Raw genomic sequence first — 24006 nt, 5'->3', positions numbered from 1 at the left:
TTGTCTTTACTTAGAAGCATAAAGGTTCCTTTATGAAGCTTTGGAGTGTATAGGTCCTTTGGAGTGCCTGTGGAGAATGAATGTGCTGGCAGGCAGAAGTATGATATGTTAGTTCATAAGGAAGTTCGAGACATTCAGTCACCTCTCCTTAGGAACAACAACTTCATGTAGTTGTATGCTGAAACTTTGTCTGCACAGGAAAGCTAGTTAACTGTAAACTCGTTTACTGTATGTAACTGTCTGGTATTAATGCACCATGCTGTCAGTTTTAGTAGACATTAAACATGAGACAGTTTACTCCATTGAAAGCGGAGCAAACTCTACTAGACACGATTTGGACAAAGATTTTCAAAACTAGTTAATTCTCTTTCAAAGGGAGAGTGAGCTCATGCTTATATGTGCTAGCAGGCAGCCTGTCGGTAGCTTTGCAGATTCGCACTTTGTGCTTACTACTCATAGCCTTCCATATGTAGACTGTCTCAAAGTCCTTACACTTTTCTAGGTAGTCTTTGGAGAGATATGCCTTCTTTCTCAAAATTATTTTGATGTCCAAAAGTGCTAAGAAATTGAAATGACCATTTAGAACACTGTAATTTCTGTATCCATGTCTTACAGTTGTCACCATTTGTGAAAAAGTTACGTAAGATGCCTTTAAAGTTCACAGAAGTCCCTTTAATCCTAAGCACGTGGTTGTTGAAAGTTTTGGTTTGTACTCTGCTCTTTTCCATACTGAACTGTGTTTGCAGTTGTTTTAGTTGAAATGTTATGCGTATTTTTGTGGTGTCAGAATTCTTGTTTGAGTTTTTACATCTTGATATAGTTTACTACAGAATATCTTATTTGGGATTATATAGCAAATGTGGTGATTTTCAGCATTACCCTTCTTGATGTTAAAAAAAGTGGTGAAAACATGTTTATATCCTTTTTTTTTTTTTTTTTTTTTTTTTACTGCACCCACATAAATCAGTTAAATGCAAGAAGCTACATCTGTTACTGCGATTGAGAGTTACTAGTTTCTAATGTACTGGGATTTGATGGCCAATACTGGTCATGGTATAGCAGTCTGCAGGTATCTATTAGATAAATTTCCTAGAAGAGAGTAAAAAACCTATAGGGAGCTTATTCTGTCATCTTTCAAATATTAAGTCTTATATTGTAGTGTTCGTTTTCAAGTTTCTACACCTGTTACATTCACAAAAATGAAGAGTTTAACAGCTTTTTTTAATTGGGACTGTGTATGTGTTCTTGCTGGTTGAAGTATAAAAATAGCTTCATGTCTGCTGTTAGGATGAGTGCATTGCAAACGCACATAAATTGTTACAGACTTAAAGTTCTTTCTTGAAATTCAGCTGATCTGTGTCTTCAAAATTTGTTTAGCAGAAATTTGCATGCAGCTTTCTTGGGAAGTGTATTCCTTTAGTCAAATGTTGCATTTTGAATGTTTTAGTGCACTGTTTATCAAGCTCTTCATAGGTGAGATCTGCAGTTTGTGTTCAGTAGCAAAACATTGAACATTTTGAAAAATACTCAAAACATTGAGTGTTTTTGCTACAAAAGTCCTAAACCAGCTTTTAATACAAGTCTACTTTTGTGCTCACTGATAGAGGTAGTATTCCTAGTGATAGTTAATTTCTAAAATAAAGGGAAGATAATAAAGGTATTTTTCTCTCCTTATTCTACTTTAAAACCCATGGCTTCATTACAGCAAAAGAAATTTTAAAAGCTTTGTTGTGAGTGACACAGAAGTGTCTGCAGGGGCTTTTCTAAGCAAATGTAAGCTCTGCTGCGGGACCATACAAGGCTGCTGCTCCTGCCCTTGAGAGCTGATGAGGAGGCCCCGTGGTGTAGCTCTTGCCCCCCCAGCTAGCGTGCCCTCAGCAGGCTTTTTGGGGAGTCACGGGCATGGCCAAACACTACCGAGTACTGGCCACTGAGTTGCTAGCTGCACCTTGTTTAAGGAGAGGCAGGACAAACCTGCCTGCTGAGGTCTGTTAACAGACAGCATCAAGGAAAGATGTATTTTGCCACAGTAGTAATAAAATTGTTTTTCTAAGACTTAGTGATTATTCTGCAACCTTCTGAGACTTTATTCCCCCCACACGACTTACAAGCCCTATATTTAGACATCCTGCACAATAGCAGAGCTCCGCTAGTGCAGAAACTCAAGTTTCTGCACTTCATACAGAAGGGCTGAGTTTTAAGCATGCCCAGAACCTATAGATTTTTGCCATGGCCTGCGTATCAAGTTTACTTTTTACTTGGCCAGACACTGCCATTTTGCTTACTTACTGGGATGATACCAAGTTCTGCTTTAAATTGTACATAAAAGTTTCTAACAGTATTCAGGGGTCCTAATTATGAAATATCAACCCTTTTAAAAGTACTTCCCGATGTGATGATCAGGTCTCCTGTCCTTTTCTCCAGTGTTTCACTGGGGTTCATATAGGCCTTATTTTTTCCCAGGCTCACATAATCATAATTTTTCAAGGGAGGTAAGCTAATACTTTATCCCATGTATTTTGCAGGCAGCTCAAAAAGTGTTAGATGTGCCTTTTGCTTTCTTTCTTACTGAGTAGAGATTGAGAGCTCCCCCTTCAGCCTGTCTGCACCTTGATTTAGCAAGGCAGAGGATTTAGAAGTTGGATAATAAAGAAAGATGAGCAATGGGAAAAGTGGAGGAAGGACTTAGGTTTGTTTGGTTGGTTTTTTTTTTTTTTTTTTTTGCTACTTGGTCAGAAATGCTTCAGTCTGGGCTGGGACTGCTTTTACAGAGTTTAGAGGCAGGATCTCTCCTAGTCAAACTGTGCTTGCTGGAAAGTGTCTGCTTGTGTCCTCTAATAATAACAATTAGATTCTGAGAAATTCTGTGGAATTGGCAACAAGGTAACAATTGCAACATTTTTAGGATAAACCTAAAGTGTAAAGGCACCCAGACAGACAATTTCCCATATGTGAAAACTCTCGCTCGCTTTCTGACCTGTGCTATAGCTGGTTACCTGTCCTGTCTACATGATTTTTACATACTAATCGAAATAATAACTCTATATAATATAAACACTATATTAATAGGTTTTTTCCCTGCCATTCTTATTTGTCTTGGCAGTTTACATGCATAAATTTGAGGACAAGGCTATCCCAGCCGTGTACTAACTAGTTGATTAGCCTTTGCTTTTGTTTTAAGATGTGTAGTGTTTGAAGGTGTGCACACGTGATGGCTCAGGAGCAGAGCTCTCAGGAGAATGTCCTTGTCACAGGCACTGTGTGCATGATTGACATAGGGGAAAATGTCTAGAGGGGAGAATACTGAAAGGTATTCTGCTGAAAGCTCTGCTTCTACATAGTAGAAGATATTTATATACTAATGTATCAGATGCTATGGACTTCAGTACCGCATGTTAACCTTTATTTTAACCCCATGCAAGGTAATGAAAAACTAAAGAATTGAAAGTACTTTCCGTAGTACTGGTTGCATTTGGATGCTCTCTCTGTAAGTGGTATCTTGGCGTATAAAAGTGAATTTGTGATAAAAAATGTTAATTTTTAGAATTACTCTAAAATTGCAGAAAAGCTATTCACAATAGAAAACCTGAAAATAATTATTTGATTTTCTTATATTAAAAAACCAACCAAACAAAACCCCAAACACCTGTGCTAGAATAAACTTCATGCACAAGGAGAGGGGAGTTGTCTTGTAGTATTAGGTTTTGTTTTTTTTTTTTAATATTGGAGCAACACTGGATTTGGCCTTAAATGCATTGATATCTGCCTATTGTTACATACATAGCCTTATTTTCTTTGATATGTTTCGTTTGATGTTCAGAAAGACATTCCAGCTTCATGTCTAGTGTGGATAATTATATTCTGTTATCTTCTAGCATATTCTTCTTGCTATCTGACGATACTTACTTGATACAGTCTATTGCACTGTTGTCCTGATGGTATTCTCTAGGGGAAAAAGACATTTTTGACAGATAGGAACAGGTGGACATAAGTTGTTTGGTTTTTTTTTATAGCTGGAGCTCTAGACTAATAATTTTTATTTTGCTCCTCATTATTGTGCATTTGATTCCGTTTACTGTATGCTTACTTCAAAACCAGAATGTTTATGTTGCTTCTAAGTCATATTGAAATTTCTCGGAAGTCTATTTGTTAAATAATGTTTTTTTTTTTCAAATGCTTACAGGTTTAAAAAAAAAAGTCTGAGCGTCTCTAAGAGAAGCCTTTTTTTTTTTTTTTTTTAACGTCTTTTAGACCCTACAGCTTTGTGCTTAGAGCACAAAAGTCCTGAAATTATTAGCAGTTTAGGATTAAGTAATGCACAAGAGTTAATTCACAACGTAACTATAATTTACCTTCTCATTTCACAGGAGGGATTTTGTCAGGAAGCAACATGGTAATACAAACCACCAAAAACTATCTTGTTGGTTAATGTGGCTAGGATTTTACTTGTTTAAGAACAAAGAAACCTCAGAGATATGGAGGCTTGGTGTTTTTTTAAGGTAAAAGCAATTATTAGAAAAGGGGTTCAGAAAGAATGCATTACAATAAAATAAAAATGGAAGTAATCAAGCGAAAATAAATGCTGGGAGATTGTAATTTTGCTTTATGTAAACAAATGTCAACTTAATAAAAGCTACTCAAGTGAAGCCATTAGGTGAAAGGAGATGCTTTGTATCATAGAATGCAAAACACATGCCAAATAGAAGACATAGATTCTTTTTTTATTATATGTGGATAAGTTGTCCGGTCTGTAGGAACAGACATGGTAAATGTTTTGTTTTGCCAAAGACTAAAATGAGTGCTTAAGTAGGGCAAGATCATTGCAGAGGCTGAAAAGTTTCTTTATATCCGTCTTCCTCGGTGAGAATGTTGAGGAAATGTTTAACAGAGACCTGTTCTATTCATGCGGTGAAATGAGGTTGTTCAGGAGTGTGAGAAGGGGTCAAACAGAAGGTGCTGGCTTAGCAATTGATACTTCTACAAGGAGCTTCCCTTGAAGGGCTAGACAGTGTTCACTGAAAAGATACAAGGAATTCAGAAATGCAGTAGCTGAGCTATTGAATAAAATATGCAAATCTCATTAAGATGCTGTTCTGGAGAACAGTAGGATAACAAATGTGCTCATCTTGTTAAATTGCTGTTGGAGTGTAAGGATGAAAGAGAATTGAGGGGGTGATTCTGGGAAGCGTAAGCATGATTTGGTTAGTCTTCCCTACCAGTAAAACTGATTGCAACAGTAAATTTAAAGGTGGTTATAAAACAACTAATCTTTATGTTTAGTAGAGTCAAATGTCTACATAGTAAACTAAGTTTCTTAAAGCCTCTGAGCAAAACAACAGATAAAAGAGTGTACTATTAAATTAATTATGTTTCCTTATATTCCTAGAGAAGATCCCCTGTTGAAAGGTCATTTTAAAAAAAAAAAATTTGAGCATAAGTGAAAACCTTGTGATTAAAAGAAGAAAATATGCTAGGAATAACTGCTCTGAGTTTGTTATCAGAAAAGCCAATTTTTGGTACATGGGAAAAAAAAAAAAAGGAAGAGCGTGCTCCTTTGTCTAGTAGTGCATCAGGTCTCCATAAAAAGACTGTTTATCAAAAGCTTGTTTCTGTACACTTAGAAATGTAAATATCTTTTCCTTGTGAGCAATCCTGAAAGGAGAATTAATGAAATGTTACCACAAGATTTGAGATTTAACACTCAAGCTGTTTATTTCTGCTGAAGTGAAACCATCTGATTTCTAGCTCTCTCTTGCAACTGGTGCATCTAATGAACATCCTGGAGGAGCGATGTTAAAAATCCCATCTCCATCTCAGTTACGAAGGTTCATCACTTGCCCTTTCTAAAACTGGTGTGAGGTCAAGTCTTTCCTTTAAGCAGTGTAGAGAATTTCCTGAGTTTACTTGTTTCTTCTAAAAGAAATTAAAAATAGCTTAGTTATGATTTTTTTTTAATCATTATTCATTAAAGCTTGTTCACAGCCTTGAAAGAACTGGCAAAGCTCCAAACAAGACTTTTGTTTGATAATAACTCAGAGAAGCCCATGCAAGAGACCCTCAAAAAATTCCAAAGAGCCCAGCTGGATTTCATGTCAGCTGATTTCATGTCAGCTGAAAGTTGCTGTTGTCATTTTTATGGTTATATATGGAAAGACTAATTTGAAGACTCTGAGGCGTTTCTGGACTTGAAAGCTTTACCGATGTGGCTTAATTGGGGAAGGCAAATGAGAGGTGTAGGCCTGGTGGTAATGCGTATTAAAAGGGGCTAACATGCCTTTTTATAGTTCTTTTTGCTTGTGCAGAGAGAAAGGGTAGCAAGCAATCCATTGAGAAAAGAGGGTGACAGGAGAGCAGGAGAGATTAGCTGCCTCTCAGGGGACCCATCTAGAATGATAGAAGTGTAGCATGGCAAACAGAAGATGGTCCGGGCTAAACAGCCCGGAAAAGGGTCTGATAAGTGGCCAGCCTGTACACAAGCATGGGAAATCAGCTTCATGAGGAGGAGTGGGAAGAGCAATGCAGAGGCTAAGGTGGACAGACATCTTGTTGCCTGGTGGGGTATGTGTTGAAGCCTGGGGCAGAAGCAAACTTGGGTTGATCTTTCTGAAGGTGCTGCTCCCTGGCAATTAAGCCTGCTTTGTGAAGCCAATTAATGAATCACTGGTTTGGGAGTTCTGCAAAGAGGCAGAGAGCTGAAATCTCTTTAAGGGGAAATACTTTGGAGGAAGGAGCTGGATTAAGTTTGTGTTTTGTTCTTAAAAACAAAACCAGTTCTTTTTTTTATTGGGAGATTTCTTTGTCTATAAGCAAAAGACTTTTTTGACTTGAAGGCAAAATTGTTCGATTGCTCTAAAGGCACATTAGTTCTGGCAAGTCAACTTCACCATAGCAGAAGTTTTAAAGAATAAAATTCGAAATACTGTGATTTCACTCCTGCTTGGGGTAAAACATTCTGTTTTGTTTGAAAATGCAAATACAGAAATCTGCAGATGGGAAGCAGAATTATCTGTGAGTAAAATAACATAGGAAAGATGTATAGTTTATGGGGAAGGCAAGCATATGAAAAAGTTTGGTGCCACTTGTTATAATGTTTTCTTACATAAGTCATTAATGTGATTCTGTTTCTCTTACAGGCTAAGAACAAGCTGATTAGCAAATGAAATAGAAAGGAAAGATCTAAAAGTCATTAAGAAAAAAAAGAAACATTACTTCTTACATAACATATAATTAACCTATGAAATTCACTGCCAACCTATACTATTGAGGTCAAAACCAGAACAGAATTCAGAAATTATTAGAAATACATTTGCATAATGAGAAAATCCACAATTGTATTGTAGGATTTTCTGTAGATTAAAAAAAAAAAAAATTTCTGGGAGTATTGCCAGCTAGTACCTGGTTGTGAAAGGCTGGGGTAGAGAATTGCATGATAAACAGGTTGTATAATTATCTGGCATTACTTGCATTTAAGCATAATGTGAGCTTGACTGAACTTCTTTATATTCCCTTTTGAGAGCTCATGTCTCTTTCTACTGGCTATAGAAGGAGCCTGGGGAGCTGAGCCTCAGAGAGCCCAGGTTAGGCATTGTGAGTAACTGCCTCCTTCCCAGGGTGATGGGTGTTGACAGACATTTTTTTCTGTGTTTTTTGTAATAACTTGCAGTATGAAAGCAATCAATTGCATCCTCTAATTGTTTAAAAAGGCTGAGTTTTTCTGTTTCGAATCAAGCCTGGATCATGTAAGTACTGTGCATCCCAGGGCTTCAACTGATTCCTTCTGCAGGCGCACTTTTGAAATGTTTTGTTCATTCTTCTTTGTAGATTTAATTAATTGTGATAGATTTGAGATTAGAGTATCACATAAATCCAGAGTTGCTTATATTCATGTTAAATGTGATTTTTATTTGGGGAAGAGAGAGTATTAATTTTATTCTTCAGAATGACTATAATCTCTTGAATGGTAAAACCTTGTTAATTCTCATGCAGCTAATCCTCAAATAATAATTCATGTAGACTGACTTCACAACAAAAATAACTGCTTAAGTGCAAATGATTGTGACTTAGTCTGTTCCAGCCTGTAAAGTGTACCTGAAATCCAAATGTATAGATAGCCATGGTCAAAAAGTTACAATCTCCCAATGAAAAATAAGAAGGGCAAATAATTATAAAAGTACTGAAGCTAAGAGTTCTAGAAAACCCAGAAATGAAGTTTGGAAAACTATAGCCAACGAAGAAAAAGAAGAAAAACAAAAACCGCTAATGATTAATGACTACACAGAGCTATTAGAATAGTCAATAGAGGCAAGAGAGTTCAGTAAATATTTTTGTTCTGTGCTTGGGAAAAAGGCAGATACGATGTTCACATCATGGGATGTACCATAACACGCTCTGTTTTCACAATAATCCAGGAGAAGATTAAACAGTAGTTATACTTAAATTTGGCATTTTTAAGTCAGAGGCCCAGATAACATACATCCATGAGCTCTGAAAGAGCAGGCCAGAGAATTGTTGTTTATCATTCATACAGTTCTTGGAAAACAGAGAAAGTTCCAGAGGACTTGAAAAGCACTATGGAACTACTTTCTGAGAAGTAAACATAATCCTCTCGGTCTGGCATGAGAGCTGAGCAAAATAATAAAATTATTGAGGTGATTAATAAATGTAAAGGGTAGTAATTGGTCATAATGAGTCCTGGTTCTTGGAAGATAAGTTTTATCATGTTAACTTAAATATTCTTGATATATTTGAGAGTTTGTATAATAAAATAGAGTTAAGATGAATACAGCTGTGTGACACAGTTGGCTTTAAACTTGCATGATACCTTTTTTTAGTCAACTAGGATGATGCACAGTCAATACAGTAGTTGTAATAGTTGTAAATGTTTCGATGGTATTGCCTTGGGATCAGAATTTGGTCTTGTTTTATTCAGGTTTTTGATAGTGACATAGGGCTCCAATAGGAAAGTCTCTAAGGCTAGAGCAGCTGGAGTCCATCTTCCCATGGGGCAGGGATGTCCCAGTTGCATAACATGCTGCTGGTTTGTCTGTACAGTAGACTTGAGGGAAGAAGTCTGGTAAATGGTTGAAGACATCGTCTCAGGCTAAGCCATCTCTATTAAATTATTTGTGTTCATATTTGCTAAAATCACAGACTGGGGAGCGAGTGCTGTATAATAAGGGAACAGGTGACTGTTGCCAAGCAAACTGGGTCACACCTCTGTTTCTGGTTAGCTGTGTATTTTGGTACAGCAGGAGAGGAAGTTGTTCTCTAAGACTGAAGGCTTTAAAGTGTTTTTAGAAGATGTGGGAATGTCCTAGAAAGCAGTAAAATGGAGGAAAGGGATTTTTTAATGAATCTAGGCACTGGTTATTCAGGAGATCCTTTAATTACAGGAAATCCAGGCATCTATTTCATCCATGACGGTGGTTGTCGCTCAGAAGCATGACAGTTTGAGTTTAGTGCTTAGGGTAAAGCAATTGCATGAGTCGTTGTTGCTTTTACCCACTGAGCAAATTGCAGTGGCCTGAGAGTTGCAGCCTTGTCTCAGGACAGCGCTGCACATCAGTGTGCATCCCTGTTCTTAACCTTTGTGAAGCTGCCAACTGCTCCTGCCTTCGCTTACCGCTCTGTGGGAATGAAGGGTGTTCCTCTGCCTACACAGTCTATGAAAAGCCGATTCCTTCTGGAAAGTCAGTTTAAATGAATGAAGCCTGTCCTTCTCTTCATTCCTCCGTCAGGGCATTGTAGGTGACTGGGCATCCCGTTTCTTTTCAGGGCCTAAATCCGGCTTGTTTTTTCTTGAGCATTGCATCTGTTGCCTCTTTCAGCCAGTATGAAATCCTGTCACAAAAAAAATATTCTGTTGAAACAGAGATGGTGAGATTTTCCTCACGGCTGCCGGGGTAAGAAAAGATATTTCACTTTCCTTGCACTGGCCATAGTTTTTTATTTCCAGAGACAGAGAGGCCAACAGTGGGTACTCATACCACTTAATTTCAGGTGCCAGTAGCAAGTCTTTTTAGTACTTCTGTGGTGTTTTTTGTAGTTGCTATTGCTCTGTTTTGCACGCTATCAATTACTTTGTTATTCTTTAATAGCTCTCTTGCATTGTTATTAATAGTAAGCTATTCTGATTCATAGTAAAAAAAAATGATAGAGTGAAACTGGTCTTAAAACTTCTAAATATTCTGCCCATCTGTTTCCTGTGCCACTTGAATTACAAGTGTTTTCCAGTTTCAGCTTTGCTTTTCTTTGGCCTCTTTCCTCTCTTGAAATTGCCACACAGGGTTTTAGTAACTTAATAGGAAACTGTGGTGTATATTTGGTAGTTTCAGCTTCAGGTGCTGGGTTTATGAGGTGTCTGTGGTCATCTGATCTTTTAATCTGTGCGGTCTGCTTTGTTCTCTATCTCCTTTGCCTTTTCAGACCTATAGTTTCTCTAAGCATGCAGGAGTTTTTCCTTTTCTCTGTTGTCCCCCTTCCGTGAAGACTCCGCGTACCCTACTTTACTGAGCTTTCACTGTGGTGATTATCTTGTTGTGACTACGGTAGCTTAAGTCACGCTAGTTCTGAGCAATGTGTCTTTTTCTTCAAGTTCAGTTTTTCTCATCTTTCTTGCCTCAGAAATTGCTTGAGAACTGTTTATCAATGCAAACTTAATTTTGTCAAAGTTCTCTTTGGTTTCTAATACTATACATTTGCTTTTCATTATTTTATTTTTCAGTTTGGTAATTCGGAGATTATAGTTACTTCTAATACCTGCTATTCAGATTATAATTGCACTTTGCATAGACGGTCTGAATCTCAGATTCATGCAGCAATGGTCAGTAAATATCTTTGGGTTATGGTGGTTTTATATTGCCATGGCTTTTTCTATGTTTTTTTTTTTTCTTTTGCGTGGGAACAATAGGGTCTTTGCAAGTACCTCAGACATTAAGCGTTGGTAGGTGAATGTTTCGCTGAGTTGGATGATGCCTAATCAAAGCTTCCGCATTGCTCTTTCAGTTTCTTTGAAGTTGCAATCTGTTCTGGCATTAGACTCACCTAGTGCAAGGAATAAGCTCTCTTTGGTATTTTGACAGGCATGCTTTGGAGACAGGTGTTAAATATGTCTCTGTCTCCATAGCTCTGATCCTTTGTGAGAGGAGAGCAGTGTATGAGTTAGAAAGCTGGCATAAGTTCAGAACTGAATAACTGACACCTTTGCCGTGATGAGCACCAATTTCTTAGGATCTTTGCTGCTGCCTGGGCTAGGTGACATGTTTGCTCGTTTTCTTTAGAGTGTTTGTCATAACAGTCAGTCTGATCTGATCTCAGCCCCCAAGTCCACCTTACTTGTGGTTTGCTGATGGCTTGATTGGAAGCAGTGCTTTCACATGCCAGCATCCAGCTCTAAGATGTTTCTCAGTGACAATATCGCAGTTTCTGTGTTTTAGAGACAACTTCTATTGCTAGGGGTTTCATTTAATATGAGTCACCTGTATTTTCTGCTGAAGACTGTTGTTAGTAGAACAACTTTACTTGTAACCAGTCAGTTTTATGAAGATACATGACTAAAATACACAGTAGAAACATCCTGTTTTGAGTGTTGAGAGGTGGTAACAACAGCCAGTGAATCAAGTGAGGCTGGATGAAGGATTTGAGTAGTGTTTAGTTGGAGGAATTTTGAAGTAGTTGAGTCATTTTTAACAAACAAAAATTAAAGGGATGGTTTTGTTAATAAATACTTTCCTGGATATAGTGACTGGAAATTGAGTATAGACTAAGCTCAGAATGCATTCGGGTCATTCATTATAGGAAAATTTAACACATATATGATGGGTTATCCATGTCTGGAAATCTCCAGAGAAAGGCTGCAAATACAACAAGTGAGGTTCTCACTCAGGAACACCTACAGGAATTGACACAGTGACTCGCTCGAGGTAGAACCTTTCCTCTGTTGCTCAAACAAATGGATTATGCAGCTGTGGCTCTTTCTAGCTTCAAAATGTAACTCAGAGAGAGGTACCTGGCTGTTCAATTTAGTGTCACTACTGTAGTTGTAGCTGTTTTTTGTGACTCAGCAATTTCTAGGCTGAGGCATTGTCATTTTCTGACTTTGTACTTTGCCACAGTGCTATGCACAGCGTTACTGGACTGTGTTATCTCAACTGCTATGAATTGATCCTCCACCAGCCAGCGTCAGCCTAGTAACATTCTTCTCTATTTCTTGTTGAAACCTACTTTCTCTGTTTAATTTTGTCAAATGAGTCATACTTGCTTTTATTTAAAATGGCTGCATTTTTAACTAATAGTGGTGATGTTGTGGATTTGGCAGGCAAAGTGGGAATTATTTTGAATATTATCAAATTATACACTGAGAATTCTTTATTAAAATATATGAGATTTATTTGCATCTTGAATTATATTTTCTCCTTATACATCAGTATTTTGCAGAAGAGATGACACTAATATATATATTTGTTATTTATCAAGTATTGACAGAGGCAGCTATTCTTTCCTTTTAGGAATCTGGGTAAAAATGGCTTATCTAACAGTAGTATTCTATTGGATAAATGCCCACCTCCACGACCACCGCCTCCACCGTACCCTCCCTTGCCAAAGGACAAGTTGAATCCACCTACGCCTAGTATTTATGTAAGTAAATCTAATAGCAGAAGTACATTGCTGACTATCTTTCATAATTATTTGGATATCTGAATTACATAATGTACTTTTTTAAAAGATCCACTGTTCACAGCTGAATTCTAATTAACAGTGCTTTCCCAGCTAGTGTATACGTGGGAAAAATGCTAACAAAGAAAATTGTGGGACTTGGTTTGACTCTTAAACTACTTGTAAATTAAGAATTTCAGTAAACAAGAGGGGAAGAAAGCTTCACAAGTTCTTGTTTTTTAATAGTCAAAATACTGGCAGAATAAACAAAACAATTCACTAGATACAATATACAATATTTCAAATAGGTATGTACATATTTTACAAGTGACAGTTTATGTATAAATAAGCAAGTAATTAAACTAAACTCCTCTAACCATCTGCCTCAAAATATAGTAGAGAAAGAAATAAAACTTGAAGTATGTTAAGAACAAAATGTCATTAGGAAAAGGCGTGTTTTAGTTGCATAGTATTTTCTATGCAACCCTTAAAACTTCTGTTCTGAAAACAGTTTCATAATAGCTTTATGAAGAGTTTGAGCTAATTTCATTATTAATAGAAGAATAAACTATATAATGTCCACTCCTTGATAACAGAAGAATAAATTATAGTGTGTCTGTACAGCTGGTAAGAAAACATCAAGTTAGCTTTGCTCAGCCCAACTTGGGGACCAGAAGCAGTCGGCACTTTGGCATGATACTACACAGCAGTCTGCTCAAGAGCTAGGTGAAGCTGGAAGCAATAGTGCTTCCAACTGTTCTCCAAGTGTTGCATCTGAATTCTTCTACCGTGTTAAAAGTGTGTCATGGCTTTATTGAGTCTGTACAAAGCTGATTGGTCACAGTGTTGCAGCACACTGTGTAGATGTGCCAGCATAGGTCTCCATGTTTGGGAACTCTGTATTGTGTTCTGTTTATTGAAAGAGATGTCTTCAGGATTTTAAGAGTGACAACAATTAAAAAAAAAAAAAGGAAAGAAAAGAGAAGAAAAGGAAAAAAGTATAAGGGAGACTGTAGCGTAAAACTGTGGTCATAGGTACACAAAAGCATAAGAAAATCAAATTAACCTTTATGGTTGGTATGAGATAGTACTGTGAGAGTAGTCTTTTTAATTATACTGTTTCTTTTATACTTTATCTGTAGAATTAGCTTTTCAGGCTTCTGAAAAGCAAGTTCTTATATTACCTTGCTCTTCAGAGAATTATGCAGATTTAGAGAATGTACAAGGCTACTGTCAGATATAGAAATAAACTGTAGGAAACCTGAGTTGCAAAAACTGAAGCATCCTGGGAATAACTCGTGCCAAGAAATAAATTATACTAACAAATTCATTTCAGGAGTGAACCCAACTTTTAACCTGGAAAGGATTGTATGATGCAGCTGTTTATTCCCCACAGTGCAGGGAAATGGAGAAAATTCCTGTCTTCTTTCTGGTGTTTCTTTTTGAAATTATTCTTTCTTATTTTACAAATAAGGAGTCTAAATTCATCTGACATCTAATATTCCATTATAATTTTACAGTTGGAAAATAAACGAGATGCTTTCTTTCCACCTTTACATCAATTTTGTACAAATCCAAACAACCCTGTTACTGTAATACGTGGCCTTGCTGGAGCGCTTAAATTAGGTGAGTTTGCTTTATATGATTTTACTTTGGGAAAAAAGTAAGTGGTTTTTTTTTAAAAAAAATAAGTTTCTCTGTTCAAAAAGTGGATATTTTATTTCTGTAATACTGTATTACTTGTGTATTACAAGTAATTAGTGTCATTTCTCCGTTTGCTACTGTTTTTAATCTTGATCATCTCCAAAAAAAAAACCAAACCCAAAAGTCCACCAGATTTTGTGAGGAGCTGAGCTGTGAATATGGAAGCTTTCAGATAGCCTTTTTTTTTCTATGAAAACTGTGGCTGCATGTCTTTGTGCTTAGGTTTCATGATCAGTAGTCTGACTGTGTACAATATGCTGTATACAGAAAATTTGTCATTGCTAGTAGGAACTGTGTTATATAATAGAAGTGCATTCATAAACTCTAGTCTAAAAAATTCTTTATTGGTAATAGATTTAAACATTGTTTGCAGATTTGTTTATACAAGGCATGTAAAATGTTTCTTGGAATATAGTCCATACAGTAGCTGCCAAGTTTTTTCTAAGCTTCTGCTGTTGTGTGCAGAAAAGCTTTTTGGGTGTTAATCATGAGTGTTAATTTTTAACCAACAGGTGGGCTGTGTTATGAAGGCTGAAGGGGGAGAATAATACTGCGGTTTAAACCTTTAGATGACTTATTTTCTTGAATGTTTTATAATATTTTAACAGTCATTTACAAATTTTATTCCAATTTATTAGATCTAGGACTCTTCTCTACTAAGACATTGGTAGAAGCAAATAATGAACACATAGTAGAAGTGAGGACACAGCTGCTGCAGCCAGCAGATGAAAACTGGGACCCCACTGGAACAAAGAAAATCTGGCGTTGTGAAAGCAGTAGATCTCATACAACAATTGCTAAATATGCACAGTACCAGGCCTCCTCATTCCAGGAGTCTTTAAGGGTAAGTCCATTGTTATTATTGAAGTTACATGTTACAAACTGTATACTAACTCTGGAACCAATTAATAACGGCTGTTGAAAACAAACAGAAGCTGTTAGGGAAAAGGAGATGTTTCCATTAGTACGAAGAACACAAGTAAGTTTACAAAATCTAGTTTGAACAGAGGAGTCAAATAGTATATAGGGTGCTCTTCCCAAATGCTTAATGTAAAACTTAATTTTCTTCATGTAAAACTCCTAGCTATTACATAATTAAAAAGCTTGTTAGCTTAAGCTTTTGTTTAATATTGTTAAAATGCATATTAAAATATTTATTTTTTATTAAGGTGCTTTTTTAAACTTTTATTGCTCCTAATTTCACACACAGTTTGAAATCAGATTTCTTTGTTCTTCATAGTATCCTGAATTAATTTGGATGTAGCTTTAGAAGCTTATGGTCATACTTATCTGTCAGCACAATGGTTTGAAATATTAAAATAATTTTTTTTTCCCCAGAAAAGTGACGGATGCTTTCCATATTTGTTATTGTTGGGTTTCAAACGTAACAGTTTCTATTTAGTTTAGAAGTTGTTAGACATACGTGACAGAGTGAAATATTTGAAATGTTATTTTATTGGTATTACTTTTTAGTACTTTTGCTGAAGTAGTGAGCGCATCCTTGAAACTAGCTATGGACACTCCTCAGAGGCGTATGTTATCTGGTCTTATAAAAGTATTAGGCTAAGGTGGAACAGAAAAATATTCTTGACTAGTTCTTAACTAGAAGATAGGGAAAACACCAATGTGGAGAGCTGACTATTGCAATTTTCACTGCCATTAGACAGAAACAGCAATGATTTCAGTAAGAAAAGAAAGAGAAATTCTGAATTTAAACTTTGTGCTTTAGAGGAATTATATTAGAGGAATTAAGATTAGAAATGAAGAAATTAATTGGTAGTTGAAGAAAACAAAAGGGAAGGTAGTCACAAGGTCTTGAGCTAGACTGCAACAGGATGAGGAAGAGAAACAGGAATACCATTGGAAAGTGGGGAGCACTGAAGTAATCAAGAGCTTGGGCCGTAAATGGGGTTTTTCTTCCTCTGCAGTAGTAATAAATTTAAGTAGGGTATCAACTGAAGTTTTCTGGTGCCCCTTGAACAGTTACACCAGCGTTGTATACTTGTACATCATTCCAGAGGGGCTGGAGACTATTATATATATAATGTTCCAGTGAAGTGTGTGTTTAATAACGGCCATAATTGATCACATACCAGCTTGTCAGCAGGAAAGCCTCAGCTTTGGTTTTGCATCAAAAAGTGAACTGCAGGATTTTCTGATTATTTTTTTTCTTTGTTACAAATTGGTGGTAAAAATGTAATGTATAAAATGATTTTCGGAATGATGGTTTTCATTTTTCTCTTGGAAATAAAAAGACATTATTTTAAGTGTACACATGTCCATTGCCTACAGTGCTTTGACCTGTCCTTAGGTGACTTTTCACAGTGTTCAAATGCAAGCCTTGTTTCTTCTTTCTACAGACACAATCCTCTTGGCACAGTTCCTCTAACAACTATTACATTGCTTTTCTAACATGTCTTGCGGTATTTGATAAATCCATCATCACTAGGTTCCTTTTTGTTTCTCTTTGTCCTTCATTCAAAGGATGAATAAAACTTTCTCAGGTACATAGGGCACTTTGAGATTTAACAGCAATCCCATTCAAAGCCAGAGATCTTTGGATAGCCTCCAGGCAGTACTTTCCTCCTTTTTGTCTTATTCTTTTGCCTTCTGTATCCATATACTTGCCAAAAAAAGAAGTCTTTAGAATAAGGTTTTGAGGCTACTCTGCTAAAAAGATCAAATTACATCATTTAATATTGGTTAGATTTTTTTCCACTCGTCATGGTCCTAGCTACTGCAGTGCTGAAATAGCATATGGCTGTGAAAAATTCAAAAGATTTTGTATAATGGATTTTATAAAATTAATTTTATAAATATTAGTCATCCTAGTTTCATATCAGGAGAGCTGCTTGACTTTGAAAGAAAGTAAATGTTCTAGTCTAAAAAATTTAACAGTATTCCTTGAGATTGGATTCTAGTTCACCTGTGTAATGAAACAAACCAATATCCTCATCTGCAACTATAATGTAGGCTAGCAGAAGTGTTTACAGTGTAGACATTTTCTGTTGTCCTGGCCTGAGCTTCACTGAATTTGTAGTCATGAAGAATTTTTTGCAATTGATTTTTGACTAATAACTTGTTTAAAAATTTCTTAACAGTAATATTCACATAAAATCTTGGATACAGATACTTTTAAAGATTGTACCAGCATCTTGAAACAAATGTACTTATGTCTGTTAACATGTTATCACTTCATACCTATATATTTTTAATAAATTCTTACTCTCATATATACACACACATGTATATATACAAACACACACATACATACATACATATATATATTAAAAATATTTCCACAATTACATTTTTTAGGAAGAAAATGAGAAGAAGAGTCACCACAAGGACCACTCAGATAATGAATCCACATCTTCTGATAAGTAAGTGTGGTATAACTGTGGTAATTCTGTAGTTGGTTTTATGTATTTTTTTACATCATTCCCATTTTCACAATCACCTTTTATATTTTTTATATTTTTTATATTTGCAGCTCTGGGAGGAGGAGAAGAGGACCTTTTAAAACAATCAAGTTTGGGACCAACATTGACCTGTCAGATGACAAAAAGTAAGTTGATTATTGTTTCTTCTGCTCACAGTGATATCCTATGGTAGGATACGCCTTCTGCAAAACCAATGCATTCTTCTCAGACGTCAATCGTTCAGTCTGTTGATAAAGCCAATTCCAGTTGTACACCCAATTTCCACAATTAAATTGTTAACTTAGTACCACGGTATTTTAACTGTTGTAAAATGTCTTTCTCAGTCGAAAATTTCAGGCTCTTCTTTCCAGGATCTTTATTTTTCTAGAAATTACCTTAAACATCCATCAGAAACTATTCTGTCTAGTTCTCCTTCTAATACATTCCCTTTGTTTTATTCTGTGGCTTTAAGTTGTTTGCTTACAACTTGAATTACTTCGGACAATACCAGGTTTTCGGTCTTTGCACAGAAATTGTAAGATTAAAGGTTTTTTCTTTTTTGTTTGTCTGGATTTTTGTTCCTTGGATTTTGTTTCCTTTTGATCCTATTGTCATCCTTTCTGTTTCCACTTTTTCATAGCTCTTTCTTCTCTGTCCAAGAACAGGGTTCAAAATAGGTAATAAAGACCAGACCGATGCTTACTGGTGGATAAGCTGTGATACCTCTGCTAGAACCGCAAAAAAAATAAGGAATCAATTGTATTCTTTAGACTACATATCTTTCTGTGAGTAGATGAAGGTAGCTCAGAAAGCATCAGAAAGTATTCAAAATATTCAAAAGGCAATTTTTTATCCAGTAATAATTTTTTTATTTGATGCAATCTCTAGTTAGTATATATTTCCATAAAACATCCAGCATATCTAGGCTGTCAGTCCTGCCAGCTGCAGTACAAAAAAAAATCTGATGTACTTCAATCATTAGAGCAGAAGAAAAGGTTATAGTGTTTGAAACCAGGGAATAAGGCCTGCTTAAAATGTCGAGATCTTTTGTGGTATGGTCACTGAAAGATCAATGTGTGTACATATGTATGTGATTACAGATTGTTATAAAATTTTCAATATTGATACTGTTTTTCCCTAAAGAAAATTCCATGTGTACATACAAAATTGTTGCTAATACACTAGCGCTTAGAGCAAACTGTTGGGAGAGAGACTTTAAATTAACCTAAGCATAACTAACATGAGGCTTATAGGGAATTGGATTTTGCTAGTGTAAATAGTTCTTGTAGGGTCCCAGGTAGATGCCTGATCTTGTGACCTGCAATCTCAGCTTTTGCTACAAAACTACCTTTCCCCTTAACTAGGCTGTCAGATTTGTGATTATATTTGGAATTATTTTAAAATTGTAACACAGTTAATGTTAAAGAGTAACACAGATATCTGAGTGACGTTACAGAGCTCCACACATAAGTTCTGGGATTTTTGTGTTTGAAGATCTCTGTTTTTCTTAATGCAGGTATTCAGTTCTGTAGCACATGCATGTAGTTAACTTCATTTTTGGTCACAGCAATTGTGTGCACAAGCTAGTGTATGTTTAGACAGTTCTTGACGTATGTTGTAGCATCTTATCATTTGGCTCTTGAAAGCATGGTTAACAATTTCTGACTGATTTAGAGTGTGGGGAGAGTGTTTTTGTTTTTTTTTTCTTTTCACTTGGAAAAGATGTACACGAAGGTGTAAATTGCAAGCAGAATTTTCTGGCAGTGTAGCAACAGACTGGCTCTCTGGCTTTTAGTCACGCTTAAAAGAAATCATGTTAATTTCTGTAACTGTCAGGTAAGGGCATCTTGTGGTCTTACCTTCCCTCTTAAGAGCTGATAAATTACATGGCAGTAGGTTGTCTGCTCCTTTATCTCCTATGCTAACAATTTTTTGAAAATGTTTTTATTTCCCAAACTCTTTTAAGAATTTTAGGGATTCACAGTTTGTTGATTTGCTGTTTTGCTGCAGGTGGAAGTTGCAACTCCATGAACTGACAAAACTTCCTGCTTTTGTACGTGTGGTATCAGCAGGAAATCTTCTAAGCCATGTTGGTCATACCATCCTGGGCATGAACACAGTGCAGTTGTACATGAAGGTTCCAGGAAGCAGAACACCAGGTGAGTATAATCTGTCTTCATGAAAAAAGTCAGATTCTATTGCTGTGGTACTGATTTAACTGCACTGCAGATTTTCCGTGTCTTACAGCATGCATAAGCATGATAAAATTCTACATCTTCAGTATTTTTTTAATTTCTTGTTTAACTGAACTCTGGGTGTACGAAGTACTAAGTTACCTTGTAGTGGAAATCTATGAATTTCTGCAGTACTAGGTAATTACCATACTAACCTCTTGCATGCAGTACTGGATTCTTTAAGGGGGAAAAGAGGATGAGTTTATATACTTGGACAGTATTTGTATTTTACATGCCTTGAAAGTTTTTTGTAGGCTTCCAAAGTAGGTCTTGTGCAATCACAGAAATCAGTATACTTCTACTTTTCAGATTCTCTGTTGTGAGGACAGGACTCAGCTCTCCATAATGAGTAGTGCTGTGTTAGGGCACTGGACTAAAACTTGGTCTGAGCTAACTGTGTTAACTTTCAGGATCTGTTTTTTCTGAAATACAATGATAGATTTCCATTAGGGATTATGGCTGAGTTTCCCATCTGTCAAAAGAAGATAAAATGCTAGCATTTCAACATTGATTTTGAAAGCTCTTTGGGACAGATTGTCTTGCCACTTGTCTGTTCAGTGCCTGAAGTCATGAAGTTTCGCTCCTGACTTGGGACTCTTAAGAGATATCGTAAAACACAAAATCTAAAATTCAGCATCTTGAAGCATTTATTTCTACAAAAAGGGAACTGCTAAAGTATTGGTCAGATTTGCAAGACTGATAGCTCCAGTTTTTCGTTGTCCACAAAGTAACAAAAGCAGAATTCTCTTGTCAGTGGTAGCTTAATTGTGTTTCTTAACACCATGAAGCACCTGAACAGTGTGTGTAAGTATCATATAGAAATATTTACATACTTAAACTGTGATGTAGGATTTTTTGGTAACTGTAATTTTTGCATTTTTATATTGATATTTTGAAAGATGAGCCTTACATGAAGTGTATTATTTTTCTCTGAATTCCAGGTCATCAAGAAAATAACAACTTTTGTTCAGTAAACATAAATATTGGTCCAGGTGACTGTGAATGGTTTGTTGTCCCTGAAAGCTATTGGGGTGTCATGAATGACTTCTGTGAAAAGTAAGCTGGGCGTGCTGTTTTTCTGTATTTCTATCAACTTGTCTATGCCTTTCTCAGACCTTGGCGGGGGGGAATTACTGAGGGTGTTGTAAGAGGACATTATTTTACAGGTTCTCTATGTAGTCAGAAAAGGCTTGTAAAATAAGTCAAAATGCAAAATCTAGAATGTTTACAAAATACAACACTTCTACAGTGTACAGAAACTTGGATTGCCTGTGGTAGCTTTGCTTTTAAAAATTAACATTAGATAATTTTTTTTTTTTTTAGAACATAGGAATGAAGAAAATACGATAAGTGAGAGACTGGCAGTTGCAAATGCACATCTAGGTCAAAGATTCAAATTTATGCTACATTAAGGGGGATCAGAAGTTTTGTGTAAGCATAGGCTATGTGCTGCCAATGTGTATTATGCGGATCCAATTTTTGTAGTAGTAACATTTCCATATCAGAAAAACTATCATAGTCCTTGCTGTTTATCTAGGCATTCTGTCATACATATTAAAGCTGACCTCTGCTTTTACCAAATGGTGATGCTTTTGTAATGGCTTCTAGGGCTGTTGCAGTGAAGTGATGGAACAAAGTTGGGGGTGAGGCACTTGGGGTTTTTAGTTTGGTTTTTTTTTTAGGAGTGATGTAGTATTTTCCTGGTGATGTATGCTGTTAATCTTTGGTATGATTAATGTACAATGTTGTACACAAGCAAGTACAGAGTCATTGGTATTTTGGCATGGTTTCTTGCTGCATCTAGAGAGAGAGCTGAATTTACTCACAGCCCAGGAAGTCTCATGACGTGCTTTGCATACACTTACATGTTTGTAGCTTGCTGGAAAAGCTGAGGTGCACTTGAGCATTGGGGAAGCACTCAGGCAGCTCTAAGATTGGGGTTTCTATGTTGTGCTTTGTGTTGAGTGGATGCTTTAAAAACAAAACACACACACGCACACCTACCCCCCCTTCACACACACACACACACACACACACCCCCGCCCCATCAACAAAAAAGGAGCAATTGTATCCCCTACTCATGCTCTGTTCAAATGGTAGCCTCTGAAGCTGATCTTACGGGAGAATTTTTTTTTATCTTGCCCAGTTAAAACTGACCTAAGCTCTTGACTTTTCTTTGGAACTTTCCAGAGCTCTGCAAATCCATTTCAGTGTCTCTATGCTGTATTTTCTGCATCATCTACTGACAAATGTTCTTATTTCATCCACTTGTACAAAGATCAGCCATCTCAAAATTGTAATTCCACTGACACAATTGCAATGTCTCTGATGACGACATGCCTTTTACCCCCATGTCACTGTTCTCCTGAGGGTGACAGAAAAACTAAGATATTGGTAACCTCATAAAATGTCTAGAGTGCCTGATGGAGGCACTGAATTGTCTTTGCAAACTGAATTGCCAATGGCGTCTCAGGGTGCGGTATAAAATTGGGATAGGGATAAGAAAGAAGTATGTGTTCTGCATAACCATAGTGGAAGAGGGTGTGCTTAGGAAATCCATATGGAGGTGTTTTTTCGTGCTTCTCAGGAGGGTCAGAATTTCTTGGCTTAATATACCATAGACCTGTGGATAACAGTTGAGATGGTGCCAACAAGGATGCTTGTTCTGTGGACAAACTTCAGGTGCGTACACAGACAGTATGAGTACCTAGTTGGCGTTGTTCAAAACAGAAAGCATTCTTAGGAGCTATCATGGTCTGTATATAAAATAAATCACTGGTTAAAAAAGCAGCATTCTGCACCAGTGTTGTGCTAGATCTGACTCAGGATCTCTAGCTCAGCATTAATAAAATACTGGGAAATTTAAAGGAAAATAGAACATAACTGGAAGCCATAAACTGACTTCACATGGGCACCCAAATGATTACGTGTTTTAATGTATTGCAGGATATGAAATGTGGAATTAGGATCAGGAATTTTGTGGGTGAAACTTTTACTTTTGACTGGTCTCATGAGTTACTGATTAGATGTAGAAAGCATTTTTTTGTGGTGATAAGTTTTTACAGGTAATTTAATTGAAGTATCAACAACTAATATGTCTGCTGATAAATGCTGAAGACTTTATTTTTCCTATTGTTTCAGGAATAATATGAATTTCTTAATGGGATCTTGGTGGCCAAACTTGGAAGATTTGTATGAAGCCAATGTCCCAGTTTATAGGTTTATTCAAAGACCAGGGGATTTGGTGTGGATAAATGCTGGCACTGTTCATTGGGTTCAGGCTATCGGTTGGTGCAACAACATTGCGTGGAATGTTGGCCCTCTTACAGGTATGGTTGGAATAGTGCCTGTGCTGAACTACCTAATTAGGTAATGTTGTACGACATTCGCCACAGAACCTGCCATTTCTTACTGATTTACTATGTTTTGCTAGATTTAAAAAATGAACAAACTGTATTTTAAAAATAAACATTATGTGTTGAAGCTTTAGATAATTCCATTGATAAGACGAAGAGAAAGCAGCAAGAAGTCTTTGCACTGTTCATGTAATGGACTTGAAAAAAATCACAATTGTATAGCAAGCACTAGCAGAATAGAATGTTTAGATGAATTCATGCACTCTGTCTTGTAGGCCGTTTCTTAACTTTTTTTCCCCAAAATGTGTTCTCATATTTGTTGCATGTGAGCTAAGGATTTGTCTAATCTAACTTTTTCAGGACAGCGGATATCCAATTGCTCTTCAGTGAAAGCATCAGAAAATGCAAACAGTTGTAAAATTTTGTTCATAAATGAATATTAAGTCTTTCAGACCTACTGCTCTAGAAGTCTTTAGTCATTAACCATGATCTTGGAAGGTTTTTAGGTGTGAGAATGAAGGAAATTTCACAGCTGAAATAAGGTTCTGACAAGCATTTGAAGAGAATGTACTTCCAAAAACCTCCTGTTTTCTTAAACAGTTTAAGATGTGTCTTTATTTCATTATAGTGCAATAA

General features: G+C 36.4%; 1 protein-coding gene across 16 annotated transcripts in view; it reads left to right on the top strand.

Annotated features, from left to right (window-relative positions):
* KDM6A (lysine demethylase 6A) overlaps positions 1 to 24006 on the top strand; it is a 161907-nt gene that overhangs the window by 126174 nt on the left and 11727 nt on the right. For all 16 annotated transcript variants that reach the window (XR_015261036.1, XM_086766217.1, XM_086766183.1 and 13 more), the window contains 8 exons: positions 12507 to 12636; positions 14175 to 14280; positions 14997 to 15202; positions 17677 to 17741; positions 17852 to 17926; positions 19791 to 19939; positions 20956 to 21070; positions 23156 to 23343. Coding sequence is in view for 15 of the 16 variants with exons in the window: in XM_086766217.1 (XP_086622343.1) it covers positions 12507 to 12636; positions 14175 to 14280; positions 14997 to 15202; positions 17677 to 17741; positions 17852 to 17926; positions 19791 to 19939; positions 20956 to 21070; positions 23156 to 23343 (1034 nt within the window). In the remaining variant the exon portion in view is untranslated. The remainder of the gene's footprint in view (positions 1 to 12506; positions 12637 to 14174; positions 14281 to 14996; positions 15203 to 17676; positions 17742 to 17851; positions 17927 to 19790; positions 19940 to 20955; positions 21071 to 23155; positions 23344 to 24006) is intronic.

The sequence above is a fragment of the Chlamydotis macqueenii genome, chromosome 1, assembly GCF_036417535.1.
Source record: "Chlamydotis macqueenii isolate bChlMac1 chromosome 1, bChlMac1.mat, whole genome shotgun sequence".
Lineage (NCBI taxonomy): Eukaryota > Metazoa > Chordata > Aves > Otidiformes > Otididae > Chlamydotis > Chlamydotis macqueenii.
This window is presented reverse-complemented; position numbering and strand designations above follow the sequence as displayed.